General features: G+C 49.5%; 11 protein-coding genes across 11 annotated transcripts; 5 read left to right on the top strand and 6 right to left on the bottom strand.

Moving 5' to 3' along the window:
• Window positions 1-3: 3 nt before the first annotated feature.
• On the bottom strand, window positions 4-2,403 carry K444DRAFT_608111 (adenylosuccinate lyase; the record flags this gene model as incomplete). The annotated part of the gene is made up of 6 exons (XM_024879312.1): window positions 4-848; window positions 965-1,109; window positions 1,270-1,507; window positions 1,683-2,006; window positions 2,153-2,173; window positions 2,342-2,403. The coding sequence occupies 6 exons, from the start codon at window positions 2,398-2,400 to the stop codon at window positions 238-240; spliced, it is 1,398 nt and encodes a 465-aa protein (XP_024742430.1). The 3' UTR covers window positions 4-237.
• A 1,664-nt stretch (window positions 2,404-4,067) lies between these two features.
• K444DRAFT_182195 (uncharacterized protein) lies at window positions 4,068-4,710 on the top strand. Its single transcript, XM_024870823.1, has one exon. It carries the CDS (start codon window positions 4,115-4,117, stop codon window positions 4,565-4,567), a length of 453 nt encoding a protein of 150 aa, XP_024742431.1. The 5' UTR covers window positions 4,068-4,114; the 3' UTR covers window positions 4,568-4,710.
• Window positions 4,711-4,761: 51 nt separating this feature from the next.
• Window positions 4,762-6,098, bottom strand: K444DRAFT_608114 (acyl-CoA N-acyltransferase). The gene is made up of 2 exons (XM_024879313.1): window positions 5,378-6,098; window positions 4,762-5,302 (listed from the first exon to the last, which is right to left on the bottom strand). Exons 1-2 carry the CDS (start codon window positions 5,769-5,771, stop codon window positions 5,073-5,075), a joined length of 624 nt encoding a protein of 207 aa, XP_024742432.1. The 5' UTR covers window positions 5,772-6,098; the 3' UTR covers window positions 4,762-5,072.
• Window positions 6,099-6,411: 313 nt separating this feature from the next.
• K444DRAFT_581734 (uncharacterized protein) lies at window positions 6,412-9,497 on the bottom strand. The gene is made up of 3 exons (XM_024877757.1): window positions 8,537-9,497; window positions 6,675-8,488; window positions 6,412-6,623 (listed from the first exon to the last, which is right to left on the bottom strand). Exons 1-3 carry the CDS (start codon window positions 9,429-9,431, stop codon window positions 6,576-6,578), a joined length of 2,757 nt encoding a protein of 918 aa, XP_024742433.1. The 5' UTR covers window positions 9,432-9,497; the 3' UTR covers window positions 6,412-6,575.
• Window positions 9,498-9,672: 175 nt separating this feature from the next.
• Window positions 9,673-12,276, top strand: K444DRAFT_182249 (uncharacterized protein). The gene is made up of 4 exons (XM_024870824.1): window positions 9,673-10,043; window positions 10,095-10,226; window positions 10,273-10,779; window positions 10,837-12,276. Exons 1-4 carry the CDS (start codon window positions 9,819-9,821, stop codon window positions 11,914-11,916), a joined length of 1,944 nt encoding a protein of 647 aa, XP_024742434.1. The 5' UTR covers window positions 9,673-9,818; the 3' UTR covers window positions 11,917-12,276.
• A 1,844-nt stretch (window positions 12,277-14,120) lies between these two features.
• On the top strand, window positions 14,121-17,021 carry K444DRAFT_625104 (uncharacterized protein; the record flags this gene model as incomplete). Its single annotated transcript, XM_024882476.1, has 1 exon — window positions 14,121-17,021. The coding sequence occupies one exon, from the start codon at window positions 14,121-14,123 to the stop codon at window positions 17,019-17,021; it is 2,901 nt and encodes a 966-aa protein (XP_024742435.1).
• A 973-nt stretch (window positions 17,022-17,994) lies between these two features.
• Window positions 17,995-18,670, bottom strand: K444DRAFT_640405 (methionine-R-sulfoxide reductase-like protein SelR; the record flags this gene model as incomplete). Its single annotated transcript, XM_024884495.1, has 2 exons — window positions 17,995-18,386; window positions 18,439-18,670. The coding sequence occupies 2 exons, from the start codon at window positions 18,668-18,670 to the stop codon at window positions 17,995-17,997; spliced, it is 624 nt and encodes a 207-aa protein (XP_024742436.1).
• A 356-nt stretch (window positions 18,671-19,026) lies between these two features.
• Window positions 19,027-20,791, top strand: K444DRAFT_519305 (ArfGap-domain-containing protein; the record flags this gene model as incomplete). The annotated part of the gene is made up of 2 exons (XM_024873945.1): window positions 19,027-19,144; window positions 19,209-20,791. The coding sequence occupies 2 exons, from the start codon at window positions 19,027-19,029 to the stop codon at window positions 20,789-20,791; spliced, it is 1,701 nt and encodes a 566-aa protein (XP_024742437.1).
• A 253-nt stretch (window positions 20,792-21,044) lies between these two features.
• K444DRAFT_608120 (uncharacterized protein) lies at window positions 21,045-21,849 on the bottom strand. The gene is made up of 2 exons (XM_024879314.1): window positions 21,393-21,849; window positions 21,045-21,282 (listed from the first exon to the last, which is right to left on the bottom strand). Exons 1-2 carry the CDS (start codon window positions 21,525-21,527, stop codon window positions 21,124-21,126), a joined length of 294 nt encoding a protein of 97 aa, XP_024742438.1. The 5' UTR covers window positions 21,528-21,849; the 3' UTR covers window positions 21,045-21,123.
• Window positions 21,206-21,855, bottom strand: K444DRAFT_608121 (uncharacterized protein; the record flags this gene model as incomplete). Its single annotated transcript, XM_024879315.1, has 1 exon — window positions 21,206-21,855. A coding segment is annotated over one exon (274 nt), but the record flags the coding sequence as incomplete, so codon positions are not given.
• A 361-nt stretch (window positions 21,856-22,216) lies between these two features.
• On the top strand, window positions 22,217-23,648 carry K444DRAFT_625107 (DUF500-domain-containing protein; the record flags this gene model as incomplete). The annotated part of the gene is made up of 4 exons (XM_024882477.1): window positions 22,217-22,253; window positions 22,313-22,416; window positions 22,498-23,513; window positions 23,588-23,648. The coding sequence occupies 4 exons, from the start codon at window positions 22,217-22,219 to the stop codon at window positions 23,646-23,648; spliced, it is 1,218 nt and encodes a 405-aa protein (XP_024742440.1).
• Between the last annotated feature and the right edge of the window lie 3,542 nt (window positions 23,649-27,190).

A 27,190-nucleotide genomic window follows, 5' to 3' on the forward strand; every position in this document is an offset into this window, starting at 1 on the left:
AAATGGCTTCTCATATGATTGGTTTGAGGACGAGGTATTCATCGATCTAAATGAATCTACGATGCTGAGCTAGCCAGCTCGTCCAAGGAACACACTTAATGCTGGTTGCGACCCTTCTATCATTTTCCTAGGCCAAGCCTCCATATCCCAAGCTCCCTATTTTCCAGAGAAATCAAATTGGAAAGAGAAAGCTGCACAACTCCTGTCGGGTATCTCCAAACTATTACCCCCACCCCTCTAAACCGTCAACTCCGCCGCTTTCGCAACATCGATATACTTCTTGTACTTTGCAAGAGCTTGCTGCACCTCTCCCCCGTCCCCACAGTACCGCTCAACCTGCTCAGGCGATCGTCCAATGAAGTTCTTCGGATCCAGCATGTCGTCAATCTCAGCCCAGATCGGCTCGAAATACTTCGTCTTCTTGACACGCTCGATCAAGTCGTTTCGGCCGCCTTCCTTCTTCACGACGTCGCTAGCTTGGTGGCTCAGGACTCTGATCTCCTCGTGAGCTTCTTGTCGGGAAGCACCCTTGGAAACCATCTTCATGATCATATTCTCCGTGGCCATGAAAGGCAATTCCTCCATCAAGCGGCTGTGCACACGAGCTGGGTACACAACGAGGCCAGAGGCGACGTTGTCAAGCGTGATTAGAATAGCATCGGCGGTGAGGAAGAGGTGGGGGATATCAATGCGTCGGATTGCACTGTCGTCAAGTGTCCTCTCAAACCATTGTGCTGCGAATGTATCCGAGCAGTCTTTGTTCAGGTTCGAGAGATGGCGGCCCAGTCCACAGATTCGCTCGGAGCGCATGGGGTTCCGCTTGTATGCCATGGCTGAGCTGCCAATTTCTAGGTAACGGGGAAGTTAGCGATTGCTCGATACAGAATGTTTCGGGAGTGGGCATTGTCTAAGGAAAAAATGCTAAAACAATCTGGAATAGGAAATGGGTTCCTCCCCAACATACGGTCCTTCTCAAATGGCTCTTCCATCTCCTTCTGCGAGGCCAAATGTCTGATGTCTGAGCCGATCTTCTGGACTGTTGCACCGAAAGCAGCAAGTGCGTTGGCTACTCGGAGGTCGACTTTGCGGGTGTATGTCTGGGTAGATATCTATTATCGAATTAATATGGTTATTTTTTGATTATATGGGGAGCAAAGTAGCTAAGGAGCCAGTCTCCAAAGATAAATGCACTTATAAGTTCCAGCAAAGCTCCCGCGCTCTGAGGTCTCATACGAGAACTCAGCAAAGTACTAGGAGAATAAGGCTTACTGAATAACATCTGTCGAAGCCGGCCTTCTTGCACAAAATCTCATTTAGCTCGTCAATCTTGGCGCCGTCGTTGTGGAAGATTTCCATAAAGGAGGCTTGTGTTCCTGTTGTGCCCTGTGCGCCGCGGAATCGAAGAGCAGCTCGGACTGCCTCGATGTCCTCAAGATCCATCATCAAATCCTGAACCCATTGGGAGGCTCGACGGCCGACGGTGATGCATTGAGCGGGTTGGTAATGTCTGCCCAGCAAATTAGCACGGTAAAACTCAATGTGGCGTGAAGAGGCTGAGAGTATCGGGGTCGCTTTGGGACCAGAACACAAGCCAAAGGAATCATGCCGGCCCCCGAAACAGCTCCTGGGCTCGTGGCTCTCATAGAAGAAGAAAAGTAAATGAGTATGATAATAGGCCTTACGTATATCCAAGCGTGGGCATGTCCTTGTACTGCAGTGCGAATCGAGAAAGTCGGTGGATGACAGTTGCAAGCTTGGGGAGAAGAAGGTCGAGTCCATCCCTCAGGAAAATCAAGTCCGCATTGTCGGTCACATAGCAGCTGGTGGCACCCCAATGGATGATTCCTGCGGCAGCCGGAGCGACTTGACCAAAAGCGTGCACATGACCCATTACATCGTGACGTCTCTTTGACTCCTCTTTGCGAGCAATTTCCAAGTCATCGTCCGTTATCAAAACGTGCGCCTTCATCTGTTTAATGGCTTCATCGGAAATTGAAAGGCCGAGTCTAGAGACATGTGAAGTTAGCATAATATTCAAATGACAAATAGGAATAGAGCCAAGAGTATTTCTCCTCAAGTCAGATCCAAATTGAGACCCAATGGCGACTGCAAGAAGAATGAAGTAGAACGAGAAGGTGAACTCGGTACTTACTCTTTCTCAGCTTCCGCGAGCCTAGAATATCAGAACCCCGCATTAGCACTGCCTTCAAAGAATATAATTGAGAATTGAAACATTCTCTTAGCAGTACTTAGCTCCCGAGACTAGCTAGGGAGTAAACAGCTCGGAAGATATGCCAGGTAGGAAATAATGCCCTAGGGGTGTAAGGACTCGAGGACTGACCATAACCAGAGCTGACGCCATGTGGAGCCTCTCTTTCTGGCGCTGAACAGCTCTCTCATCTCTGTACACGTCACCGAGGTTAGTACTCCGCCCTTAACAAGAGCCAAGAGCAAGCGATCGAGAATCAGGGGACGCGGGGCAGGAATGGCGGGGTACTCACCAGACGAAGCATATCTCGATGCCAAAGGCGTTTGATAATTATCATGGGCCGACATCTTGACGAACTCCAAAGGTACTCACAGATTGGACGTGATTGTGCAAATTGGTGCAAAGGCAGATGTTGAACGTGAGAGAAAGATGGGGAAGAAGTGCGGGCGAGACGATCGTTCCACTCAATTAATTTTTCTGCCGCTAGAATTCCTCGGCTACGACGTTTTCGAGGGCGGTGAACCCCCGCCCTCCTCTCGGATGACAATGAGTCTATCCTAATCGGACAATATCCTCATTGTTGAAAGGTGGCAAATTTATAAGCTATATCCCTAGCTATATTCTTTAAGAATTTTCAGGACAGTTTCCTCATTTTGAAGTATGGATACCACCTATTCTTTTATAATATAAAGCTTCTAATAGTGTTATTCACATTCAGTCACTGAAGGCTACCTAGTTTGTCACTGCGCAAATTAGTTAACTTGTGCAATCGTATGCTATGGTTTGTCAAACTTCTCTCAGTATGGCTGAGCAACTTTCATCGTCGAATTAAAGAAACAAGGTTGGCGCTTTGTCGGGGGCCGAGGCCAATCCGCTTCCCCCCTCTGCTGATTCCTGTGGCCTGTCGGTAATTACACCGGCGGTCATTGGTCACGTCGTCCGAAGTTGCCAGGGAGACCTTCATGTTACATTCCCTGCCTTCTTCCAAGTCAAGCTTAGCCGCAAGACATAGGCGGCTTTTCACACAAGCTGTTGGAAAGGCTGTGTTCCCACGAGTAAAGTCCGATTGCCTGCAGTGTTTGTGGACCCGTCGCTTAACTGAATTGGCTTACCCTTGAAGCCCCTTTTGCTGCTGCCACTGAGGGCTCCGCCTATGTTCTGTTCGCCTGCAGAATCCGGGAGCTCAAGGCTCAGAGCAAGATAATACAAGAACGCAAGGCATAAGCCAACAAAAAATTTCGGGAAAATTTCTACAAAAAGAAAACCACATCCCGAATTCGCATCCCTCTTCTACGCATCATGCTGAACTTAATTAAGCCATGTCGCCAAGTTTCCATCCGCTAGCAATGAAATATCTGATTTCTTCACTGGCTCGCAGTGGACAGAAACGCGGACTGATTTTCAATGTCCCAAGTCAAAGTTGGACATTCATTGAACTCTAGAGGGGCAGGAACTAATATTCTAGATTTCCGATATATCATATATCCGAAGTGTGCAAACTTTGAATATATAATATCGCATGTGTTTATTTAGAGAATAACTATTTGCGATGACCAACTTGACTTTGGGACATCGAAAATGGGTGCCGCTTTTTTGTCTACCGCGTGACTGGGCATCTAAAGGCTAACCAAGAGCCAGATCAAGGGTCTCGTGAGCTCATCTTACGCCCGCTACACTGATCTGAAGGTGAAAGGAAGAGGTCAAGCGAGGTTTGTGGTTGACCTTGGCAGAAACAGATTAGTTCTCCAAAGGCTACTCGCTATCGCCCGTGCACATGTGTCTTTCGTGACGCGTCCTCTTTGTTCGGTTCATGCCTGTTCATGCCCTTTCCCCTTGAAACTTCAAGTTTCAAAAGAAGCGGATGAGTTCTTTGATAATTGCCCAGTATCGAGACACCACATCAAGATGCCTCCGTGTGGGTACACTTGGAAACTTCTGATCGAATCCATGCATGCTACAAAACCCCAAGAGCCAATCCCTCGATCAAAGGAATCTGGTCTATATCTTCTAGTTCCAGGCACCCAGCCCCGAGTATGCCAGAGTCCATCAACCATACATGCCCGTAACCCGCGATCAAGAGCCAAATCTGCCACTTTCCCTCATCCTCAATATTCAACCATCCCATTACAAACAATACCTTCAAGACATAACGCAGTCAACATGTCCGATCCGAATCAAGATTTTGACTACTCAAACCTAAACCGAAAAGGTGGAAACGGAGGAAAAAACGACAAACCCCCTTATCCATGCACATGTGAGGAATGGCATTGGTACAAAAATTGTCCTCTCAGGTATTGCATCCAAAACCCGTGGGCGGAATCGAAGAAGGGGAAGAAGGGGAAGAAAGGAAAGAAATGAATTCCAGGAATTATAATTGGATCAACTGAGAGATATTGTTAGATTGGATGGAGACTCGTACTGCAGAGGAACGGTTGACACAGATGCTTCCCCTGGAGAAAGTTTTGCTGGGAAAGTTGAGGCTAGGTTTTGGAGAAAGGCAGGGATAAACTTTTGTTCGAAGTTGGACACAGATTGTACGATCTTCTGTTAGACGCTTCTGTTTTTGCTTGGTCTTTGCATTATTCAGAATTTAGCTTGTGGGGGCAATGGTGTGCCATCATGAAATCAGGAACCTTCCTTGCATGTCTGAATGAACATGTTTGCTACTTCAACCTTAGTATCCGTAAATGACTTGATTCTAAATGACCAACTTTTTGCTCCCAGAGCGAGTACATGTTTGCCCTGCCACGAGTTTGCTGGACTGTTCGTTGGCTCCATGTGAGAATACATACATTGGTGCGCAGTTGAGGTTGGTATCGACACCACAGTGGATTCGTAAAACATGGAGGCTCGCTTCAGACTTCTATTCCTCCTTCTTCTTAGCAAGCCTCAGCATCGGAGCCACCGCCTTCGGATCCTTCTTGTCAGCCTGCTCCATAAATCCAAACTTCTCATACAAACTCTGAGCACCTTTTCCAGCATCTAAATACAGTTCCAACCCCTCACTATCCGCCTTCTCACAGATCCAAGCCAGAAGCCTAGAGCCTAAGCCTTTCTTCTGATACTCCGTATCAGTTGCTAGAACTTCAAGAACTGCTTCCATTAGCCCCACCTATCCACCTATCTTGGACGGTTTTGCAACGAGAGGGTGGAAGGGGAGAGACAAACAATAATGTGGTCTTTGACCCATAACAGCACTACGCTGCCTCGCCATCGGATCGAAAAACACATCCCCCACAATCTCAACCTTCATATCCTCCGGCAACTCCGGCTCCCACCTCGTGCTCCAATCCATCTCAAACTCTCCCTCGCCATACCTAAACCACCTCCCAAACGCGACAATCTTCTCTTTCCCCTCCGCAGAATCTTCTGTCACGATCATGTGCGTGCAGTGTTGAGACGGAGTCTTCATGCTTCGTTCAAATGATTTCCGCCGCCATTCTCGTCCCGTAGGAGTATCAGGGAAGACGGCCTGCACGGCCGGTTGCCAGAAAGCTGAGTTCCAGACCGCGATTAAGCCGGGGATATTAGCTTCTGTTGCGAGCGAGAGTGAGAAGGTCATATTCAATAAATTTTCTTCACGATGAAAACGGCGATACTTGCTATATGCTCAGTTCAAGAAGAACGATGGAAGTCCGAGGAAATCTCACTCTGGCGTTTGAGCGCTCGAAGAAGATATAACGCAGTGCAAAATGCGCTCTCTGAGGAGCATAAATTGGGTTCTCCGGAGGTGCTTTAGGAGTGAAACATGCCCAGGAGCTAAGCCCCTGAACACGTGATATGGGCATGCAGAGGGCAAGAGGGGGGGGCCAGTGCCATGCAACAAAATATATATACGGAGGCAACAAAGGCGTGAGCTGAACATCCATGGCTGATGCTTCACTTCGATTCCAACAGGAAGGCGATAAAATTACAGTTGCCAAGCCCCACCTTCAGCCTTACTGTATGGGGTTTTTAACACCTGAAGCTTACCGATGGAAGGATTTGGCAAAATACAAGTTCCGACGACCAAAGTGAGCCGTTAATTGGTCAACAAATGTATGCAAGATGTCGATACAACGGTAGCGATGGTATCCGGTCCAAAAGTATGCGCGACTGTTTCTCCGTTAAAGATCACGCAGGATTCCACTTTAGTCGGACTCTCGTAGACTAATCACTTAAGAAATGGATGAACTTGCAAGTCAAGCAGATCTGTCAAGGTGCGCAAGGAAACAAGGGGTCGTGTATTATCAGTGCATTTCTCTAGAGTACCAGGTATCTATCTTACACACGTTCCCTGAATACGCCCATTTGCGCCAAATATTTTCCTCCATGCTGACCCAGGCTAGAGAAGCAGATAAAAGTCTCAATGTGTCAAATTACTCATCTACGGATCCTTGCCGGCGGTACCGAGTAGATCAGTCACGTATGGCAACTATTAGATCGTTAGCGGGATCAGAAAGCTGAGGGCGAAGGGAGAACTCACCAAGCTACGGTTGTGCGCCATGATCTCAAATAATCGTCGCTCGACCGGCTTGAATAACTTATCAACCCAGGAAATGCCTCCCTCAAGCTTCATCGCAATCTCCTCGGCCTCAGTCTTCGCCAGATTTCGTGCTAGATTCCGAAGAACCAGCACAGCACTGAGAGGAATACCAGCTGCTTCTTTGCGTTCGTCCATAGCGGTCTGGATTTCTTCGAGAGAATGACTCGGAGGAGGTATGAGGTACGACGGCTTCAGTTTCTTCGCTGGTGGGGGGCCAAAGTAATTGGGTGAAATCTTGGTGGAAGAAGATTTCGGCGGAAGATGGACTTTGATGTGTCTTGCAAATTGCAACAAGGTGGTTGCATGTTCAGTGTCGAATCTGTGGCATCGATCCCAACGACATGTGTAATCCCCTGCTGTATTCTCAAATTTACCGCCTTCCAGTTGATTGGCACCTTGGTGGTCTTTGACGATGTGTTGATACATGGTCTCTGGACTCATGAAGAATTCGCCACAAGACTCGCCGCTAGGGCTTCGCCATAAACACTTGCTGAATTCCTCGCCTTTCATGTCGATTGGGGTGATTCGATATCTGATGCCTTTGATTATGAATTTTTGAATCAGTCCTTGCTGGACTTGCGCAGCGGCTTTATCTTGAAAGGTAGTGCTAACGTTCTTGATGAAATCGGCAGCGGCCAAAAGCGGTACATTCGTTTGGGCAGCATGCGAGGCGAAGCATGCTTGATAGGCTTGCCATAGAGCGATCTGAGTGATCTTCTCATCAGGGTCTTCCTCAAACAGAGAACGAAGCCATTGAGAACTGCGCTCAGGCTCTTGAAGTGCGAGAAGTTGAGTAAGCAATTCTCTGGGGAGGCGCGCAATCTGTGGAGGCATCTGTATCCGAGTCGGGTAGCCAGAGTAGTGTGTCTTTTCCTTCTTCTCCGCATTGTGCATCAAAAGGCGAACGAGCTGATTAACCAATGGCTCGACCTGCACCTCCGAGATGAGAAAGTCGACATTGTCTACCACAGCGGTATACTGGTAGAGGAAGTCCAAGCAGGCATGAACAAGGTCTTCATCGTTGAGCAGGGTCCAATCGATAATATTCTGAACGACCTTGATGGGAACGCCCTTCAGGAGGTTGTTCTCCTCCAGGTTCATAGATATTCTGCTAATCGCCCTCAGCGCGGTCAAGATAGCACCTCGGTCGTTGTCACATAGTTGTGCGAGGAGCGAGATGTACAGAGGGTCCGTTTCGTCGAAGTGGAGGTATTTGGTGAGTTGCTCGGCAATATCAAGAGCGTAGTGCTTTAATTCAACGACGCAATCGAGGTTTGGAAGGTTGAGGGCAATGCTGAGAAAGTCCCGCAATGGGAGCATTTCTGAAACGTAGTATGCATTCTCCTCCAGCATGACCATATTTCGAATGGTTAGAGCAGCTTCATTGATTTGCAATAGAGCGTCACTAAACTCCGCGGTTTGGATGTTATCGTCCACATCGATTTTGGGGAGGTTTGCGATTTTTCGGAGAATGTCTGGAGTACCATCTAAACCATTGATGATATCTGCACCGGGCGTTGCAACATCGTCCATATAGAGAACTTGCCAATCGACTTTGTAGAACAAGGAGCTGACCTCAAGGACTTTCTCAATCAAAGCCTCCGCTAAGCCGGGAAATCCTTCGAATCGGTATTTGTCCCCACGTTCCATCGAAATTTTGACCAAATGGTGCAGGGCATAATCTTGCTCGGCTGGAATACCAGATCTCAAGGCGCACAAGCAGCGAACGTAGATATTTGGTCCGTCAAAGCCAGCTGTCCCGGAGTCAGTATAGTGCAAGGTATGGTCATGGATAGACTTACAGCCAGGGAGCATGATGCCTCCTCTACCTGCGGCCGGAGTTCTTCCACTGGCAGCGAGGGCAGCATCTTTCATAAGCTTTTGGCGCTTGGCGAATTCGACTGCATTGTTACCGGGGGTTATGACTGGGCGGAGGGTGAGGGGCATCTGGGGTCGAGGCTCGTAATTTGTGACGGCAAGGGACTGGTGCTCCATGTTCGGATTGTAGGATGTCGAGGCGCCTCGGGGCTGATGCTGTTGGTGGTGATTAGGATGGTGTTGAGGGGAAGGAGCATGAGATGTCGCCGAGACGTTCCTGGTCTGACGGGACGAGGTTTCCGGTTGGAACAATATCCTCTGCGGAGGAGCGTGTCGAAGACCTCGTGTCACCCTACCTCCAGAGCCTGGTGTCTCTTCACTTGCATTTCTTTGCCTGTCAGGTGTTCCGTCGTCGCCAGATGCTTCGGAGTGGTCGTTTCCTAGAGTAGCTCGAGCCGATGGTCGGTAGTTTTCAAGAGTTCGAGTAAGCAATCCTCCACCTTTCGCCGTGGTATCCTCAAGAATCTCTTTCGGGGGCGGCTCCTTGCCGTGTATGCTAGAGATCTCGTACGCCGCAAGATTTTTGTAGTATGCTGTCTTGAGACTGAAGGCGAGAGCAGGGAGATTGTTCGTGCCCAAGTTGAAGTCCTGACCCAGCTTTCTCCAAGCTAGCTTCTCTTCACTGACTTTGTCATATCCACCGCGCTCAACAACGGTCTTGAAGAGATGGAGAAGGTCGACGTGCTTGGCTCCGACTCGGGGTTCGGGCTCGAAGTGGGTTCCTCGCCTCTCATGGTATTCAGTCAACTTCTGAATGAATTCGGTGTATTCGGTGGTATTTGGAATCGAGGCTTCGCGGGTATTTCGAGGAGGAGCCATCTTCACAGTCGCAGTATTAATACTGCCATGCGCTGAGTGTGCAATGGGAGGAAGATGCAACTCTTCTTGCTGAATGCGATACGACGCGGTCGCGATCTCAGCCCTGTCTGGTGAATTTTGGAACCCTTGCTACGCTAGCTCCATAAATAGTTTAGCAGGTTTCTCACGTGACGTGCCTCCATTTCATCTTTGAAGCTCCACTTCAACCTCGACCTTCAAACCTCACAATCCAGCCATCAATGGCCTCCAAATACCATCAATGAGTTGAAACCGTTGACGGCCGAAGTATTGCTATACTCAGCATTGATCACATACTAACCCTTCACCTTCTACCTACTCCGATCCAGCAACCCACTTGACATCCTTTCTTCACTTCACTAATCCATCATGTCCCAGCTCTCCTCTCAAGTACAAGATCCCAATTGGGTTTCCGTCCCCATCGCAAAATTTTCTCACAATACCACACCCTATGGAACCAAGTCTTTTGTCTGGACTCATGTCAACAACAGGAATGATCTGGACCTCGTCATTCGAAATGCCCGTGTCGTCGATGATTATGGCAACTACCAAGAGCGTATTCTCATGAAAGTTACTGGTGGTGCTGAGGTACTGGTATGGGAACTCGTCCATCCTGCTGCCGAAGCTACATTAACCCATGGTCAGGAAACCCAGGATCTCGGCCAGCTGGTCACCTTTTGCCGGGAATTTGATCCTGCTTCAGGATCAGAGTACCCAGTTGACATCGTTGTGAAGAGTCCATTCATGGCCATGAGATATCCCAAAACTATTAACACCGTACGCCTCTCTTCTTCCGTCTCAAGCTTTGCTGACTCTATGAAAGGTTCGTCGAATTCAGGTGAAATTGCGCTCTGACTCCGACTTCAAGAGAACGCTGGGCGTCATGAATGACCTTGGATTACGCATCACTTACAAGGATGGATCCGCCCCTACTGTCGCTCCAAGCCCATCTCCTACTCCCTCTCTGGCCTTGTCAGCAAGTGCATTTGGAGGAACTGCACATCTGCTCGCAGATTCACTGCCTCGACCAACATCATCATTTACAATGTCATCGTCAACTTTGAGGAGTAGCTCACCGATGAAACCAGAATTAACCAGCTCGCCAGTTAAATCCGACTTCAAGATTCCTCTGCGATCGGACACTGCGTTTTCTGATCAAGGGCAAGCCAACCGCATACCTTATTCTACCCCTCATACGACAAACACATTTTCTACTTCATCTGTTGGTTCGAAGATTCCGCCATTCTCACCACAGCCGAGGATTGAATCTCTCAATCAACTCCCTGCTCATCAAACTCACTCTCTGTTCGTCTCTCAGATGGAGAGAGAGGTAAGCGCACAATTTACTCTGAATTCGAAAGAATTGAACGAAGCTTACAACATATAGTCTCAACACCGGCGAATGTCTCAGCCCATTTTACCCCCTTCAAGTTCAGACAACACAAACACTCGTTTAGCTCCTTCGCTTTATATCTCCCAATTGCAGTCGCAGCAGGACGAGGCTCTGGAGCGCGCGACGGCAACTTCAAGACTGTTGCCCGCTTCTCCATTTTTCTCGTCAGCTGGAGACAAGAAGGTTTCTGGTGCGGAAAAATCACAAGCCATTGATTCTCAAAGACCGTCCTCGACTCCAATCGAGCATAGCGATCTGATGAAATTGTGGATTCCACCGAAGCGCGAATTGCCATTCCCCAAACCTCGCAAATCCAGCAATTCCAAGTCTTCTTCGACTCCTGATCTCCCATCAGTGTTGCCAAAGCCAACTTCTCAAACAACCGACTCTCTCCCCAAGGCTCAGGAAGTCCAGGCGGATGCAGCTTCGACTCCTGTCAAGAAGCCAGCACCCAAGAAGAGGGTTGCACAACGAAAAGCCACGAATACAAAGCCGACCGGTCAGCAGGTGCTCAACGAAGAAGCTCCGGCGAACGAGATCATAAAAGAATCCATCCCTAAATTGGCAAGCATACAAGAAGAGCCAGATCAGTTCTCTCCATTGGCTGCTAAGAGTGCTTCTGCTTCATTCCGCCCAGCGTCTGCTCCCGGGCTCATCTCCAAAGCAATTCTTCCTCCGAAGAAACGCACTGCACCTCCACCTCGCCCAGCTTCAATTGCTAAACGACCCAAGATGGTAGACGCAGCCACACAAACCCAAGCACTTTCAGGTCGTGACCATTTCGCTGCTCGGAGCACTGCTCCAAATAGTACTCCTGATTTCGTAGCCGACACCCCCTCACCTGCATCCCCACCAGAAAGCTACTTGAATGACCTCGACGCTTTCATCACTAAACACAATCCTCAGCCGAAACCTAAGGAGCTCTGGAAAACACCACGATATACCGGGGCAGATGAAGCACATCGCCAGATGATGCTGAATGACTTCATTTGTGAAAACCTCGAGAATCCCGACTTCCTTCAATTGTGCCAGGACGCGGAGTTTGCCTGGCGACGAATCGGACTTGGAATGTAAGTCAAGAGATCCAATACTTGCTAGTATCGGAGGTTCCCGTCAGATTTTTACAGGCCTTCACGTGGAACTTGAGGGCTGAGTGTTGCAAACTGTGCAGACTTTGAGCTGAGCTATGTACCAACATCTGGCATATGAGGATCAAGAGCTTGGCGAACATGAGCAGAGGACAGCTTCGAGTATCATTGTAGTACTTGCATAATTCTAGTCATTGAAGTCAAAAAATTGCCCCTTCTGCATTTAAACCCCTTTTTGCGTCAATGGTTCCAGCCGGATTTAGTTGCGTGCATGTGGCAAGAGCTATTGGGAACGCTCGTTGTCTGCTACCTCTGTTGAATTCATTCTCACATCGAATAATTTAACCATCCAAGCAGTCAGTGCCTCATGGCCAGATACTTAAGCTATGCATTGAAGTTCGCGGTACTCAACCAAACAAATGCCCTGCATCCAACCAGCAATCGTCGCGCTCGCAGTGATTTGCTGCGTCCCTTCGCAATGATATAGGACTCGGATGCCATCCCCTGCCCCGTCCTCTCCCAATTCTCCCAAACATCCTTGCATCTGGGAACTTGTCTTCCACTGACCCATTGCCTCGTCCAAGACACTCCACGGCTTTTTCATTAGTTTTCCTCCTTTGCTAGAACTTTACAAGGACGTGATGTGCTAATTGTGGGACCAAACAAGTTTAATCCCCGCCGCCGTCACCTGTCAGTCACATTTAAAGTTCAACGCTACCCCGGATTTCCAACCTCAATTTACAGCGGTACAGCAAATCCCAGTCCAAACCACAATACAAGTGCCGCCAACGACTTCTAAGGCATTCTAATCATTGTTAGATCAATTTGGTCTGTCTGAATGCGTTTATGGGGCCCTTATTCTAGCATAGGTCCCTAGCTAATAGAAAATGTCTCCTTCTTCGCCCTTCCATTTCTACGTTTCTAGTCAGATACAGAGCACGTCCTTGAGATCGGTATATCCCAAGCTATTCCATTTCCACTCCCTGGTCATCCCAATCGAGTTAACCACTTTCCCCTACCCAACCCCAACCCCATTGAATAGTCCGAATCTCAATTCCAGTACGCCATCAACAACTACGAGAAGCTTCAGATCCCTAGCTCAACCTCCTTTCAAAACAGACTGACAGTTCTCTGGATGAGTTTTCTTAGCCTCATATATCCCTGTATGAGATTCTCCCCCCGCACCATGAGATTCTTCTTCCCTTTATCACATTCACAGGCCCTTGACACACGTCTTCAGAGACCTCATCTGAAGATACCAACAAACCGCATCTCAATCATAGAGCTCACAAACACCCAGTCACTTAGCAGCAGCTACTAGAATAATCAAAAGTAAGTATTTCCCCATCTCGAGCACTCCCTCCTCACGAGCACTCCCCACTGGCCAGCATATTCTTTCGAGTAGTACCTCACCGGGAGCATTTCTTCGTCTCGAGCACAGTCCTTTCGTCTCAAACCCTCCCATTCTTCGTGCACAGAAGCTCCAAAACTTTTCTTTATGGCTGACTTGCGCCAGAACACACCACTACCAGTCACTCTTCACGGTTCACTCGAACTCAATATCAGCCCTCGGCATTCGACTCCGGGACACAGAACCCCAAATCTTCAAGTTCTGCAAAGACCTTGACAGTACCCAAACAGGATCCAAAACCGTCATCGACTCATCGATGACATATTCCCACGATTCCCCAAAACTCTGTTTCGAGCCCTTGCATTCGAAACCGGCACACAAAGGGTATTTCTAACTAGGTTGGTAGAGATTCGAACCTCAGATCCGTGGAACCGCTAAAGTTTACTTGGTACTAACCCTTTCCGGACAGCAACCAACTTCAACAACACCACGGTTCACTTGAACTTTATTCAACCCATCATACAGTGAGTATACGCGTTATTTCTATTCGACTATTCCAAGTTCAGACTTGCTCTAATTCAATTTTGACCAAGATAAGGACCACGCGGCCACGCTGTCGTCGACGTCTCCAGATTCACTTGGACTCTGCTAACCGAAAACAATAGGGAGCAACACAAGGGATTTAACCCGAACATCAAGTAGCCAGAACTTCTGACTTCCTACCGTATCGCCGACACCAAGTCGACGGAACGTCAAACTTGATCCCTTCGTAAAGGAAAAAGATCACGACAATCGACTTACGAGCCCCGACTTACGACTGACCGAACGACAGACTCAACATGTCTTCCACGAGCATGTCAGCCGGCGCCTCGTACTTCCTTGAAAAGTACAAGCTCGCCCGCGACCAACTTGCCAACTCAGAAGGATGCTCCTGCACAGTCAAAGACCAGGAGAAGTATATGACTGCTCCTTACAAGAGTAAAGCCGCAACCAAGACCGCCAAATTGGACTTGACGGGCCTCAGAGATGTCATCGAGCACGAGACTGCCCGCTTTGAAGAGTTTCTGAGGACAAGAAGAGAGGAGCTCAAGAAAAAGGAACAACAAGAACACGCTGCTCAAAACGCTGCAAAGAACCAGAACAGCGGCAATAGCCAACCAGCAACAAAAATCAACAGCATTCTTCGAAACGCGACTTCGTCGCGCCCACCACAACCCAGTGGAGCTGGATTGGCCAGCCCTCCTCCGACTCCACCAGCCAACAATTCATCCCCACTATCCGGACAGTCCCAGACTGGCAGCAAATATCCTCCTGGTCCCAGTTCGAGGATCCGCCTCATGACCACTCCTCCCCGTTCACCGTCCACGTCAACAGTCGGCAACTCATCCAGAGCAACAACCGGACAGTCAAAGACTAGCAAGTATCCTCCCAGCCTCGGCGCAAGAATTCATCTCAAGCTCAAAGAGTCCGAGCGAGTATTGACTCCAATATGGCGTCAAAATGTCCCAACTCCCGTAACCCAACCCAATCAAGACTCCCCAGCACCAGTCGAAACACAAAACATCCAGAAGCGGAAGAACGAGGGCCTATTCGACTTGGAGTCCGCGGCAAAACGACCGCACTTAGGATATTGCGCACTATGTGTGTACGAGATCAAGAAGCCGTTCATCGCCGACAAGTATAGCTACAAAGAAGGAGAGCCCGCCGCCATTCCGAAGCAAGCAGATATCTACACCAAACATCGAGCAGAATCCACTGAATCAGAAGCGGAACCCACTGGACAAGCAGAAGCTCCAGCCGAAGGAGCAACCACCCGCAGGAAGAGAGCCGCGGGTGCCAAACTCGTTGAGCCTCAAGGAGATACCGGTAACTTCAGCCGAGAGGGAGGACTTGCCAAAGAACCTACTACCGATCCTACACAAAATCCTCCTCGGAACGGACTCAAAAAGCTTCCTCGGAACGGAGGCACTAAAGCATTCAAGCTCACCAAAGCAGAGGTCAACAACGATTACAAGGCGATGGCTAAAATGAGAAAAGACGAGGCTTTGAAGGAAGCTATCTTCAAACCCCTTCGAGAAGAGCTCTTCGCCTTTGCTCGACGCCACGAGTCCGAGGAGTACACGCCAAGCAGAATCTACAACAGCATGATTGCCAAACGGGCCGAGAGAAAAGCCAGACTGGAGAAGTATTCGAAGAACAGGAATCTTATCATGGATGGCTATCAGCAGGCAAAGCAAGCTTTCGAGGAGGCAAAACTGGAGTTCACCGAGAGGAAGCTGGCTTTGAGAAAGCAGCAGGACGCCAACGAAGACATTAAGCCAATCGCCTGGCACGTCAAAGCCAGGTTCAGAAAGAGCCGGGCTTCTTGGAACCGCGTTCTGAGCCAACACCTAGAGTCCATTAAACGAGGGAAGACCCCCGAACAAGCCCGGAACGACCTTCAGAGATTTCAGCGAGAAGAGGAAGTCCGGCAACAACGGCTCGAAGAATTGACCACGGACTACCAGCAGAAGTGGGCGGCCTTGACTCAAGCTCGAGTTCTCCGGCCGGATCAAAAGCGAAAGGATTGCCAAGAAGCTATTAGAAAAGCAATTCCTCCATTGGAAGATTCTGGAAAGATTCTCCGCGACTACCAGCAAGAACACGACGCTTGGCTTCTTGCTCAGCACAAGGAACTCAACGCTGGGCACAAAATTGTACAACCCAAAGCACGAACCATCACCCAAACCAAAGAGTCCTATTGCCGAACCGGCGCACCGCCCGATACCCAAGCCGAAAACCGCATGATACAAATCCCCGCAGAGCTCCAATTAATAGTTCTCAAGGAAGGGGAGAAAGAACCCAATAGCTCGAAGAGCAGTTACAAGAAGGGCAGAAAATGTGCTTTCCTGGCCAAAGATACTGTGGAAGCCAAAGAGAAACTCGTCACTATCACCAGAGAACTCGACACCATCAACAAAAAAATCGGTACGGACCCCAGCACCATTCCTCGATTGAGTGCCATCCCGGCACACATCCGCATGCTTCCAGGTCTCAATCTCCGGCAAGGAAAGCCGACCAGCGAGTTCGTGATCAAGACGAACGCTCACGTTCAACGTACTCCTCAACTCAGAAAACCGAGTAATCTTCGCTACGAACTTGGTGCATGCCTTGTTGAGAAGGCTGCTGCTGAAGCTGCTGCCGAAATAGCCCGGGTTGCTGCTGAAGCGGCCGCTGAAGCAGCACGAATTGCTAAGGAACAGGAAGACAGGGAGGAAGAACGACGACAACAAGCAGCGATTGAGGCGATGAATCAGAGGAAACAGAGAAAAAGAGCCGAGATCGTAGAGAACAGACGGAAGTACGCAATGAATCAAGCTAAAGAGACAGTGGAGACCGGTTTCCTTCCTCGATTCCAGGACGAAAAGGACAGACAGGAATTCAATTGGGCTCTCCGCGCCTATCTCCAATCCGAAGAGGGGATGAGAGCACAGGCCAGGCGGGTGGAGAAGAGACGAAATCATACGGTGGAGCAGGGCTTGGAAGAACGAGGAAAATTGGCTCCTTGCTTCTGCGACTCGATCGAGAAGCGGCACCGCTGTCAATTTGTCAAGAAGTGTAAGCCACCCGGGCAGGAGAGCGATAGCGAAGGGACGGTCCAGGAAGACCGGGATAAGATGGAGGGGGTAGAAAGTGGGATCGGAGGAAAGGTACAGGGAGAAGGGGAGGAAATGGAAGGTGTCGAATGTCAGGTCTCTTGAATGGCATCAATGGCTAACGTATTCGGTGTCGGGAAAAGAGTCGGCTCGATGGCGGTTGTGAGGAGGATACTGTAGGACGGGAATCAGATTTATGGATTATGTGGCGACGAATGGACGATGGGAGGAATAAGGATGTAGAGAAATGAGGAGCTGTCTTCATGGATAGAAGAATAGATACGTGTACACCTAGGATGTGGGAGGAAAAGAACTGTCTTCATGCGTACATACGAGTACAAAGCGGATAGGATAAGAGAATAGACATGCCAAAAAATCCTTGTGCCTCCCCGTGTTAGTTTTATCTTCTCGAAGTGATTCGAAAAAGGACGAATGCATGTTACTCTTGACAGAGGAGCTTTCCCCGTCCGGTGATGCCGTACTTGGAGTCAAGGTGCTAATTCTGCCCGAAAATAGAAAATACACGCTTTAGCTTCAACTGTTCAATTAAACTAGTGCAGGAAACTTGGATCACTGCTTCTGCTAAGATTGGAACTTTGTAATCATCTCGCTTCCGTCTTCTCTAAACGGTGCACATCTTGTAAAATTGCTCCGAAATTGTGACATCCCCCTCATGAGCTTTGACAGCCAGGTAAATGTGAACGCATCTGCCTGTCAATTCGGAATAACTGTATCAACCAGTTTCCAAGTAAATGTTACAATATTCGAAAGGAAATAATGGTTGTGCACTGAGATTATATTGCAGACAATTCTGAGATGCTGAAATGAATAAATCCCGTAAATAGAACAATTTCTGAAAACACAGAAGACTTGTTTAAAACGAACAAAGAGATACTTCTCCTGTGAAAGGCGATCAAAGCATACCAGTCACACAGGCCCTTGAACACGGGCTCTAGAGAACAATACGTCAAGATTCTTCTGCGCTAAATATTCATCAATACAGTCTCCTTGCCGTTCACTTCATACACAGATCACCACAATCTACCGCCAACTGCATGCAAAAACTCCTCTCTCACTCCTAAGCCTTACTCTCTTTCCCTTCCATCGCCTTATCAACTACCTTATCCTCCGGATCAAACTTCATACTAACACTATTAACACAATGCCTCTCATCAGTAGGCGTAGCATATCCCTCCCCTTTAAACACATGTCCCAGGTGGCCTCCACAGTTACTGCACACAATCTCCGTGCGCGTCATGCCCAATGTCGAATCCGTATGTCTTGTCACCGCACCGGGGATGTTGTCAAAGTATGCAGGCCATCCGCATCCGGACTTGAATTTGTGGGAGGCTTTGTAGAGTGGGGCGTCGCAGGCAGCGCAGGCGTAGACTCCGGTTGAGGGCATGTGCTTGTCGTATTTGCCGGTGAAGGGGGCTTCGGTTCCTTGTTGGCGGAGGACGCGGAATTGTTCTTCGATGTATTAGCCTGGGGTTCTGCTGCATTGAGGGGCGAAGACATATACCTTTTGAGAGAACAGCTTGCCATTCATCGTCGGACTTCTGGAGGGGGTAAGACATCTTGCTTGGGCTGCTGGTACTAAAGAAACTTGATAGAAAGGGGATTGTTGGCATTGACTTCAGTATTGTTCCTCTTGTGAAGGGTTGTAGGACTTTGTATGGTGTGGAGTGGCGGGCAGAGTAGTTGCTGAGAGTGTAGAATGTTCTGATGATGGTTGGGAAATCGGGGAAGCGCATTGAGATCTTATAAGAAATTTTGTGGGAGGAAGAACAAGTAAATGTTCCAAATCAAAAGGAAGAAGAAGGTTTGGAATACTTTGACTGGTGGTGGCACGGGTGGCACAGGCAGGTACAGCCTCAGAAGTATTTCAAATGCTCCCTTGACGTTTCCCCGCCCAATGATGACGTTGGAGGGTCGGACCCTTGCAAACAGACTAGGTTCACGCCCTAAGATTCACTTCCGCCACGATTCTGGAATTGGGATGTGGAATCAAGGCCGACCATTTCGGAAACAATCGACCGCAGTTCTCAAAACACCCACGTCGCATTGTTCGAGATCCTCGCCAAACTGATTACACATCCCGAGGAGCAATATGTCGCGACGGCCTCCCAACCCAGCAGCTGAGCGCGCTGCGCAGAACACACAGACGATCAAGAGTCTTTTGAAACTGGAAGGCAATAAGACGTGTGCGGACTGCAAAAGAAATAAGCGTAAGCCTCACTTTGGCCATATTCCCAACTTCAATGCTCTTGTACTGATTGAAGTGTCTGCCAGATCCGAGATGGGCAAGCTGGAACCTGGGCATCTTCATTTGCATAAGATGTTCGGGCATCCATCGAGGGATGGGAACACATATCAGCAGAGTCAAATCCGTGGACCTCGACGCCTGGACAGATGAGCAGTTACAAAGCGTCTTAAAATGGGGCAATTCGAGAGCGAATAAATACTGGGAGGCAAAGCTGGCGCCGGGACACGTGCCCTCTGAAGCAAAGATTGAGAACTTTATTAGGACGAAGTACGAATCGAAGAGGTGGGTGATGGAGGGGCCGATGCCGGATCCTTCGACTTTGGATGCGGATGGTGATGATGATGTGCCGCTGAGTTTGGTGAAGGAAAAGCATGCTATTGAGCGTTCAACTTCACAACGGGCTGAAGCGGGGCAAGCTGCAGGTGCAGGTCCTTCGCAGGTTAGGAGATCTCAACAGCCTGATTTGTTTGGAGATGACGCTGGTTCTCCTCCTCCGAGAGCCAGTACTGCTGCCCCTGTTACCTCAAGACCTCCGCCGAAGTCAGAGCCTGCTCCCCCGAAACAGACAAAGCCTGCGGATTCATTATTAGGATTGGATTTCTTTGGGACTGAGGCTCCTCCACCGAATCGACCATCGAGTGCCACTGCTACACCAGGAGCCCAATCACGGCCCGATTTGAAGCAGTCTATATTGTCTCTGTACGCCTCTGCTCCTAAACCGCAACAGCAACCGCAACGCCTGCCATCCCATGTTTCGAGTGGATCTTTTGGTGGTATGCAATCTGCTATGCAGCAATCGCCTCCAGCCCAACAAACACAGTTTGGAGGAATGAATGATGCGTTCAGCAACCTAGGCTTCTCTGGCCAAAAATCACCTACTATGCAGGCCCAACCAAAGCAATCAGCTTTCTCAGCTTTAGGCAACCTATCATCCCAACGAGCCCCTACGCAAACCTCACCACCTGCCCTCGGCGGAGGTAGTTTCTTCGAGGCAAAGCCCGTCCAGCAATCCCCACCCCCACAACCCACACGAGGCTTTAGCTCCTCCAGCGGATTTGGAGCTTTCGACTCAGCACCAGGAATGTCTCCTGCTCCTCTATCAAACACAGCCAGCTCCGGACTCAACGACCTCTTCGACTTCTCCTCCCCCGCGCCCCAAGCATCCCCAAAACAAACAGTCGCCTCCCCTTCTGCCCAACACTCCTCGGTATTCAACCTCTCTCAACCCACCCCAGCACCAAAGCCTCAACCACCTGCAGCTACAATTAGCGGATGGGGCTCTAACAATGATGCCTGGGGTTCAAACGACGCTTGGAGCTCTGCCAGCGCCCCAAAGAGTCCTCCGATTAGTAAACCTGCGCCTCCACAAGCCAGCACTGGGGATTTCGGATGGGGAAATCTAGCAAGTCAAAGCATAGTCCCTGGAGGTGGAGGAGGTTTTACCCCAGCAAGTCACGCCCCACCGAAAGTTACAGCAGATGAAGATTTCGGAGGATGGAGTGCAGCACCTTCTGCTCCTACTGTTGGCCATGGACATGGAGCTGCACCTGCGAAGCCTGCTACAGGCTTTGCAGCTAGTGAGGATTTGTTTTCGAATGTTTGGGAGTGAGTGAACTTGTTTAGGAGAGGATGAGATATCCGTGAGCCAGTAAAGATCTGCCTCCAGCCGGAATATACCTGTTTGTCATCGTAGGTGATTATATCAAGATATAAGGCGATCAAAACTCTGCATTTAGGACCGCTAAACGATTGATTGATTCGCTCCCCTGACGCCGTGCTATGCTGCAGTGTGTCCTGTCCGGATCTACTAAATTACAATGCAATACTCCCTACAATAAACTCCATCTCTTTCTCAATTCTCTCCCCGTTTCTCAAGATCCTTCTACTCCTTCCATTGCCGTCCTCTCATCTACTCATTGTAATCTTTTAAGAGGATGCAGATCAAAAGATAAAACCCCAGATAAACCATAGGATCAAAACACCTCCCACAATCATCCCCGAAAGCTTCAATATCGCAACCTTATTCCCACTCGCAGCCATTCTTCCCAATCGCCCCGCAGACCCCTTCAAGCTCGTGCTCATCGAGGAGAATGTATCTGACTATTCAAACCATTAGCCTCTTGCCCCTATTCAGCTTGCTCCAATTGTCCACCTCACATTATCGTGAAAAGGAGGCGAGGAAAAAGTGAAGAGAGATAGAGGAAACATACAGTATTATCAATAACATCTTGCGCCCTCGCATTATCATAAATATCCACTGTCACGCCCCTCAGCGCCGAGACTTTATTAGATAGCTCAGCCAAACGCGAGTTGTTCTGGCGTTCGCGCTCGTAGGCGTCTGACATCTTGACTGCTTCCCTCTTCCCTCACTCACTCACTACCTCCTTTTGTGAATGCTCTCAATGTGAGATTGGCGTATGCGGTGTATTTAGGTTGGTAAGAGTAGTTGAGGAGATTCCGGATCCAGCGGGCGAATTGTTTCGAGTTGGTGTCACAGTCTCTTTGTTCCCAGACACAGCGAATGGTGCGCTGATGCGCCCGAGTGTTGGTGGAGGCTTCTTGCGATTGAGCGGGGTAAGGTTTTGAGAGGCAGATTGCTGTGCTGGAGCGTCGTCGTCCCTGAGCTGTCGCTTGTTCAAGGCAGGTTGTGAAGTCGGGCAAATTGTCTTCATGTGTCCGCGTGGAGGTGACGGCTCAGCCACGCCTGATTGTGAATGTGGCTTGAGAGACTTTGATGACGAAATCCGTGCTAGTCAGCGGCGCATCACTCCTCCTAATCCCGACCATAACCACGCCGACGACTCGCATTTCCTTTCCACGGACATCGACGCTTTTGCGCACTCTCGCAGGTTTGAGATTTGAGGAAAGCGCTATTGAAAAAGCTTTTGGATGCTCGGCACAGCTACGATTCCGGACACGAGATAGTTAGGAACCGGCGGCCCTAGGTACCCCACTAATACACCAGCGTGCTGAGGCACGGCACATCAACAACCTCATACCTGTTCTTTTCCAGAAAAACAGGGGGAAGTTCGCAATGGGGATCCACAACCCTCTTCCGTCGTCTATGGCGTGTAAGTGCTTTCTGCTATAGCCCTAGAAGCAAGGCAACAGCTGATATACCCCGCTACAGCGGAATGCAAGAAGTGCGGCAAGATTCTAGCATCCTTCGTTGATCCACGCCAGGCCTTTGGCCCAGACAAGATTATTCCTCCTCAAATCCTCGCAAACGCAAAGGTAGCTGCTCTTTCCCTTCCATCCTCCTCATCAAGCTGTGAAGTATAGCTCGGATATACATGAAACTAACCGGAAGCCCAGGGACTTGCGATCCTGACCGTGATCAAAGCCGGCTTCCTCGGCTCTGCACGATACGGCAATGGTGTCGTCGTCGCCCGCCTCTCGGACGGTTCCTGGAGCGCGCCTTCAGCAATCGGCACCGGGGGCGCTGGCTTCGGCGGCCAGATCGGCTTCGAGCTCACAGATTTCGTTTTCATCCTCAATGATGCCGCCGCCGTGCGGACCTTCTCTCAACAGGGGTCCATCACACTCGGTGGGAATGTTTCAATAGCAGCTGGGCCTGTAGGACGGAATGCCGAGGCCGCAGGAGCTGCGAGCATGAAGGGCGTGGCGGGAATATTCTCTTACAGTAAGACAAAGGGCTTGTTTGCGGGTGTCAGTTTGGAGGGTTCGGCGATCATTGAGAGAAGAGATGCGAACGAGAAACTCTACGGCCAACGCTATACTGCGACCCAGCTCCTGACTGGTTCTGTGCGTCCCCCGCCAGCAGCACAACCGCTCATGAACGTCCTGAACACGCGGATCTTTGCTGGTAGCTCCGCGGGCGATGATGCGATTTACAACGATATCCCTGTGTATGACGACAGACATGATGATGTGGTATGGGAGGGACGGAGAGGAAGTGCGTACGGTGAAGGCGTAAGGAGGGATCGCACAGGCAGCGTCAATTCTGGGCAGGGGAACGCATCAGATTACATATACAGCGACAAGCCTAAACGTGCGAGTACGTGGGCAGACGACATCTACGATCGACCTACAGGAAGCGTGGCCCGGGCGAACAGTGGGCGAGGTCGTGGTTTCGACGATGATTATGTGTACTCGGATTCGCCAACCAGTCCAGTTAGTCCGAGTGGGAAAATTGGACCTGGTAGACCTGCGGCGCCGAAACCACTGTTCCAGGGGAAGACAGGCAATTTGAGAGACAATGAGGCGATCGCGCTGTTTACGTTCGACGGGGAGCAGCCGGGGGATTTGGGGTTTAAGAAGGGTGATGTGATTACGGTGACGAAAAAGACTGATAGTACGAATGATTGGTGGTATGTCTTCCTTGTCACATTACTCCGCTCCCCCTCCCTTCGTTTTGAGATAGGGAACTAACGACAAACTGTAGGACGGGCATAATCGGCACCCGAACCGGCATATTCCCTGCCAACTATGTGAAAATGACCTAGAGACAACGCCTTACAGCCCAATACCACAACCACACTTCCATTACATACTTTACTCTCTCTTTCTCCTTACTTTATTCCTCTCTCACCACGAGTCTTTTTTCAGATTAGCGATTCAGGTGTCGTACAGAGCGGTGGTTGGGTATACAGAGTGGGGCCACGTTTGGAGTACAGTATGCGAATAAGTTATGTAAAAGGCATTAGGGGAGGAGTTTTGGGAATAAGCGTTGGTTAGGTTTGGTTAAATTGAATGTTTATTGGGAATTTCCGAGCGGTTTTGAGATTGTGCCCAGGTTGGGTTTAATTCGACACGTGCGAAAAGGGGGCGAGTGATTTAGTTGGGAAATGACTGGCTACTCAAGCGAGTTCTGAACGCGAATCTTCCTTCCTTATGCCTCAAAATATTTTGTGCTTGTTTCCGCAAGTTATGTTTTCATCGCTGGTCGAATGTCCGGATTCGGCAATCAGCATCAATGTACCATTTCCCATAATATTTTCCCCGCCGCGAAAATAGCCCGAGCTTTTGGTCTGGAAGAAATCTTGCTGCTGCATCGCCCTTTTTCCAGCCCTTTACGAAGGACAGATTGCTTTGTTAAACATGCCTAGAGTACCACCAAATCAACCTCCTCCTCCCCCAACTGCCGTTACACTAGGGAATACGGAGTATGTCGGCTTCGTCTTATTCCCTCTGTCTGAATGGCCCACAAGTTGTGGATCGAGAGTATTTCCAGCTGGGTTGAGACTGATGGTGAGGTTGTACAGCTCCCTGATGTCCACTTCAATCTTCCCAATTTGCGCCAAGTCCAGACTGCTCCAGAAAGCAGAAATGGCTGTTATCCAGATGAAGGGATATTTGTCCTCGAAACTGACGTCCTGCTAAGCTTTCCGGACTACGTCGCTCCCCGGAAACTGGGAAAGTTCGTCCACGAGCAGCCTCGAGTGCACGAAAAAGATCTCGAAATCCTCCGATGATAAGTGAGGCCTGCTCACCACTACTCTGCGCTCCTCTATCACTCTAGGTAATTCATATTGCGCCTTCCAAGCTGGTCCCTTGAAGAGGGGTCTCCAGCGACGCACCCCCTCCGCCCTTCATCTATCCCTCGCGGACGCCATTCAGTCGCTTGAGACGCTACTCTCAATGTGCGAGCGCTCTAGGCCGTTGCACTGGCGTCATTCAGAACGGAGTCAATTTCACAAAGGCCTTCGGAGTCTGTGACGTTGAACACCAGGTTCCTATTGATGCCAACTCAAAACTTCTCATTTGCTCCACATCTTTCGCCGCCGCAGTCGCTGGGGCCGCTGGGAAAGGCAAAATGCAGTTCGACGACCCCCTGATCAAGTTCATTCCTGAATTTTGCCCAACTACTGACGCTGATTTACTAGAGAGGCAACACTTTCAAATTGCCTTAGTCATACCAGTGGCCTCGCAAATCCCCAAATGCATGTAAATGTTGACATCCCTTGTTCTTCCAGCCACTCTACGATCTGCAGTGTATGTCTGTTTTGCATGTCCGTAATGCTAATATCTATCCAGTCTCCTGCTCGGCCCAAGGGATATCCCACTCCCATCCGAGGATGAGCTCATCAATTTTGTCAACTCGTTCCCAACCACCAAACCCCACGACCAAGAACGCTCCGAAACGACACGGAGCTGGAATTACACCTAAGTGGGCTACGTACTACAAGCACCTCTGTTGCAACGCGCATACAGGTGTAAATATTCCACCTCTCTATACCGAGGATTCTGCGGCCGTTGCGTATGTCACGAACAGCAGTGATACATGCTACTGTATCTACCATAACATGGCCATGCCTCACGTCAGATAATCAGATGCATCCTTCGTGAAGCTAGTTGTTTCGTCGGAAACTAGCATCACGGACGAGCATCACACGATCCTTGGCGAGCATGGGCATGGGAAGTTCTGTCAGTGACCTGCTCAAGTGGTGTAATGTCTTCCTGTCAAATTATTCCCATCAGCCATCAGACGGACATGCTGCCCAGACCGAGAATCACCCTCCGTCCCCAACCATCCTCGATATCCGTCTCGCCAGACCCCTCGCACCCTCCAATTCTCGGTGCCACTTCCCCCCCACGACTTGTATTTCAATCCAATGGTCATACGAATGGATCCGATTGCACCATTCTGCTATTCCCCTCTGACCGATGCGCGGTGGTTGCATGTGCGAATGGCAATACGGAAGGAGATGCCGCAGACTGGGCGGCCGAATTGCTAACTCAGGCGTTGTTTGATCTCCAATCGCAAAAAATTCTACTCCTGGCGGAAGAGAAATCTCAGGTAAGATAGGAAGATCATGGCCGGATGTTGGGTGATTGGAAACGCAAGAAGGAGGCTTGATGTGACGATGCAACGATCGTGAACTCACGATGCCCTCCTGATAGGTAGTCGTAAACGCGAACTCGACGCCACTGTCATCCCAGATCCTGGCTGCTGCTGTGGAGCGTACAAGGTAAATACAAGGCACTCAACACAATCATTTCAGTTTCGCGGGACTATCGCGGCTTTTACGCCATCTTCTGACAACATTCCATCATCACACTAGGAATTACAATATTAGCAATGAGCATCATTGAATAAAGAAAGGTCCAAAACGGGAATCGAACAGGCAAATCCTCGGGGGCAGGCACCGCCTTTGCTCCTTTCCCCGGCACGCCTGTGGTCTCTTCTGCATCCTCCACTTGACGCCGTTTTGCCACGAGACTTGATAATCTTTGGGGGCATACGAGGATTTATTGGGAGCTGCTTTTTCACCACATGTTCAAACTATATTGAAGCGACAGGCTGACCATTACTCTTTCCATGAAAGTAGCGAAATACCAGTAATGTATAGCTGCCCTTACCCTTGTATGACTTTCTCTATTCATTTCACCATGCAGTTCGGTTGCTAAGCGTGCCCTGAAATGGCTCAAGGTGAGAGGCGAGTGGTTGAGACTTTGGCGTTGAAACAAGCTTTGGAAACAAAATTTGGAGTATGAGGGAGAGTAAGAGGGAGAGTATTAGGAGGGGCGGGACGGGTTTGGGGAGTTTGCCGGGGAATAAGGGGTGATGCTTGAGTTTTGCGGCTGTTGCTTTCGTTAGTTTAAAACTGGAATTGATTCGCATGTTGACACCATCTCATGGCTTCCTTTCGTGGAGCCTTAACACCACGTCAACTCCTCGACCATTGACTCAGCACCTCTCCTTAGTTATATTAGTAAAGAGGGCAGGGGACATAAACCATAAACAGTTCTCAAGTTCGTAATGGGTTGTGTCGAGAATTCCAGAGTCGAATACTCGCTACGTAAGAGAGGACCATGGCCCAGGACTCGACCTGGGGAATCGGGGATCTTCCCCTCTGAGCACCGTGCACAATCTCGCAGACACAATTGCTGATAATTATCACGAAAGAAATCCTTGGGTGGGGGCGTGGGCGTAGGTGTGACGGAGCACGAAGGGAGCCAGTATTGTACAACATTTGGTATCAACCGCATGCATGCTCGCAGTTCTGTGGTTTCTCCAGACAGCCACAATCCAGAGCGTTTAGCT

This window comes from Hyaloscypha bicolor (assembly GCF_002865645.1).
Source record: "Hyaloscypha bicolor E unplaced genomic scaffold K444scaffold_16, whole genome shotgun sequence".
Classification (NCBI taxonomy): Eukaryota; Fungi; Ascomycota; class Leotiomycetes; order Helotiales; family Hyaloscyphaceae; genus Hyaloscypha; species Hyaloscypha bicolor.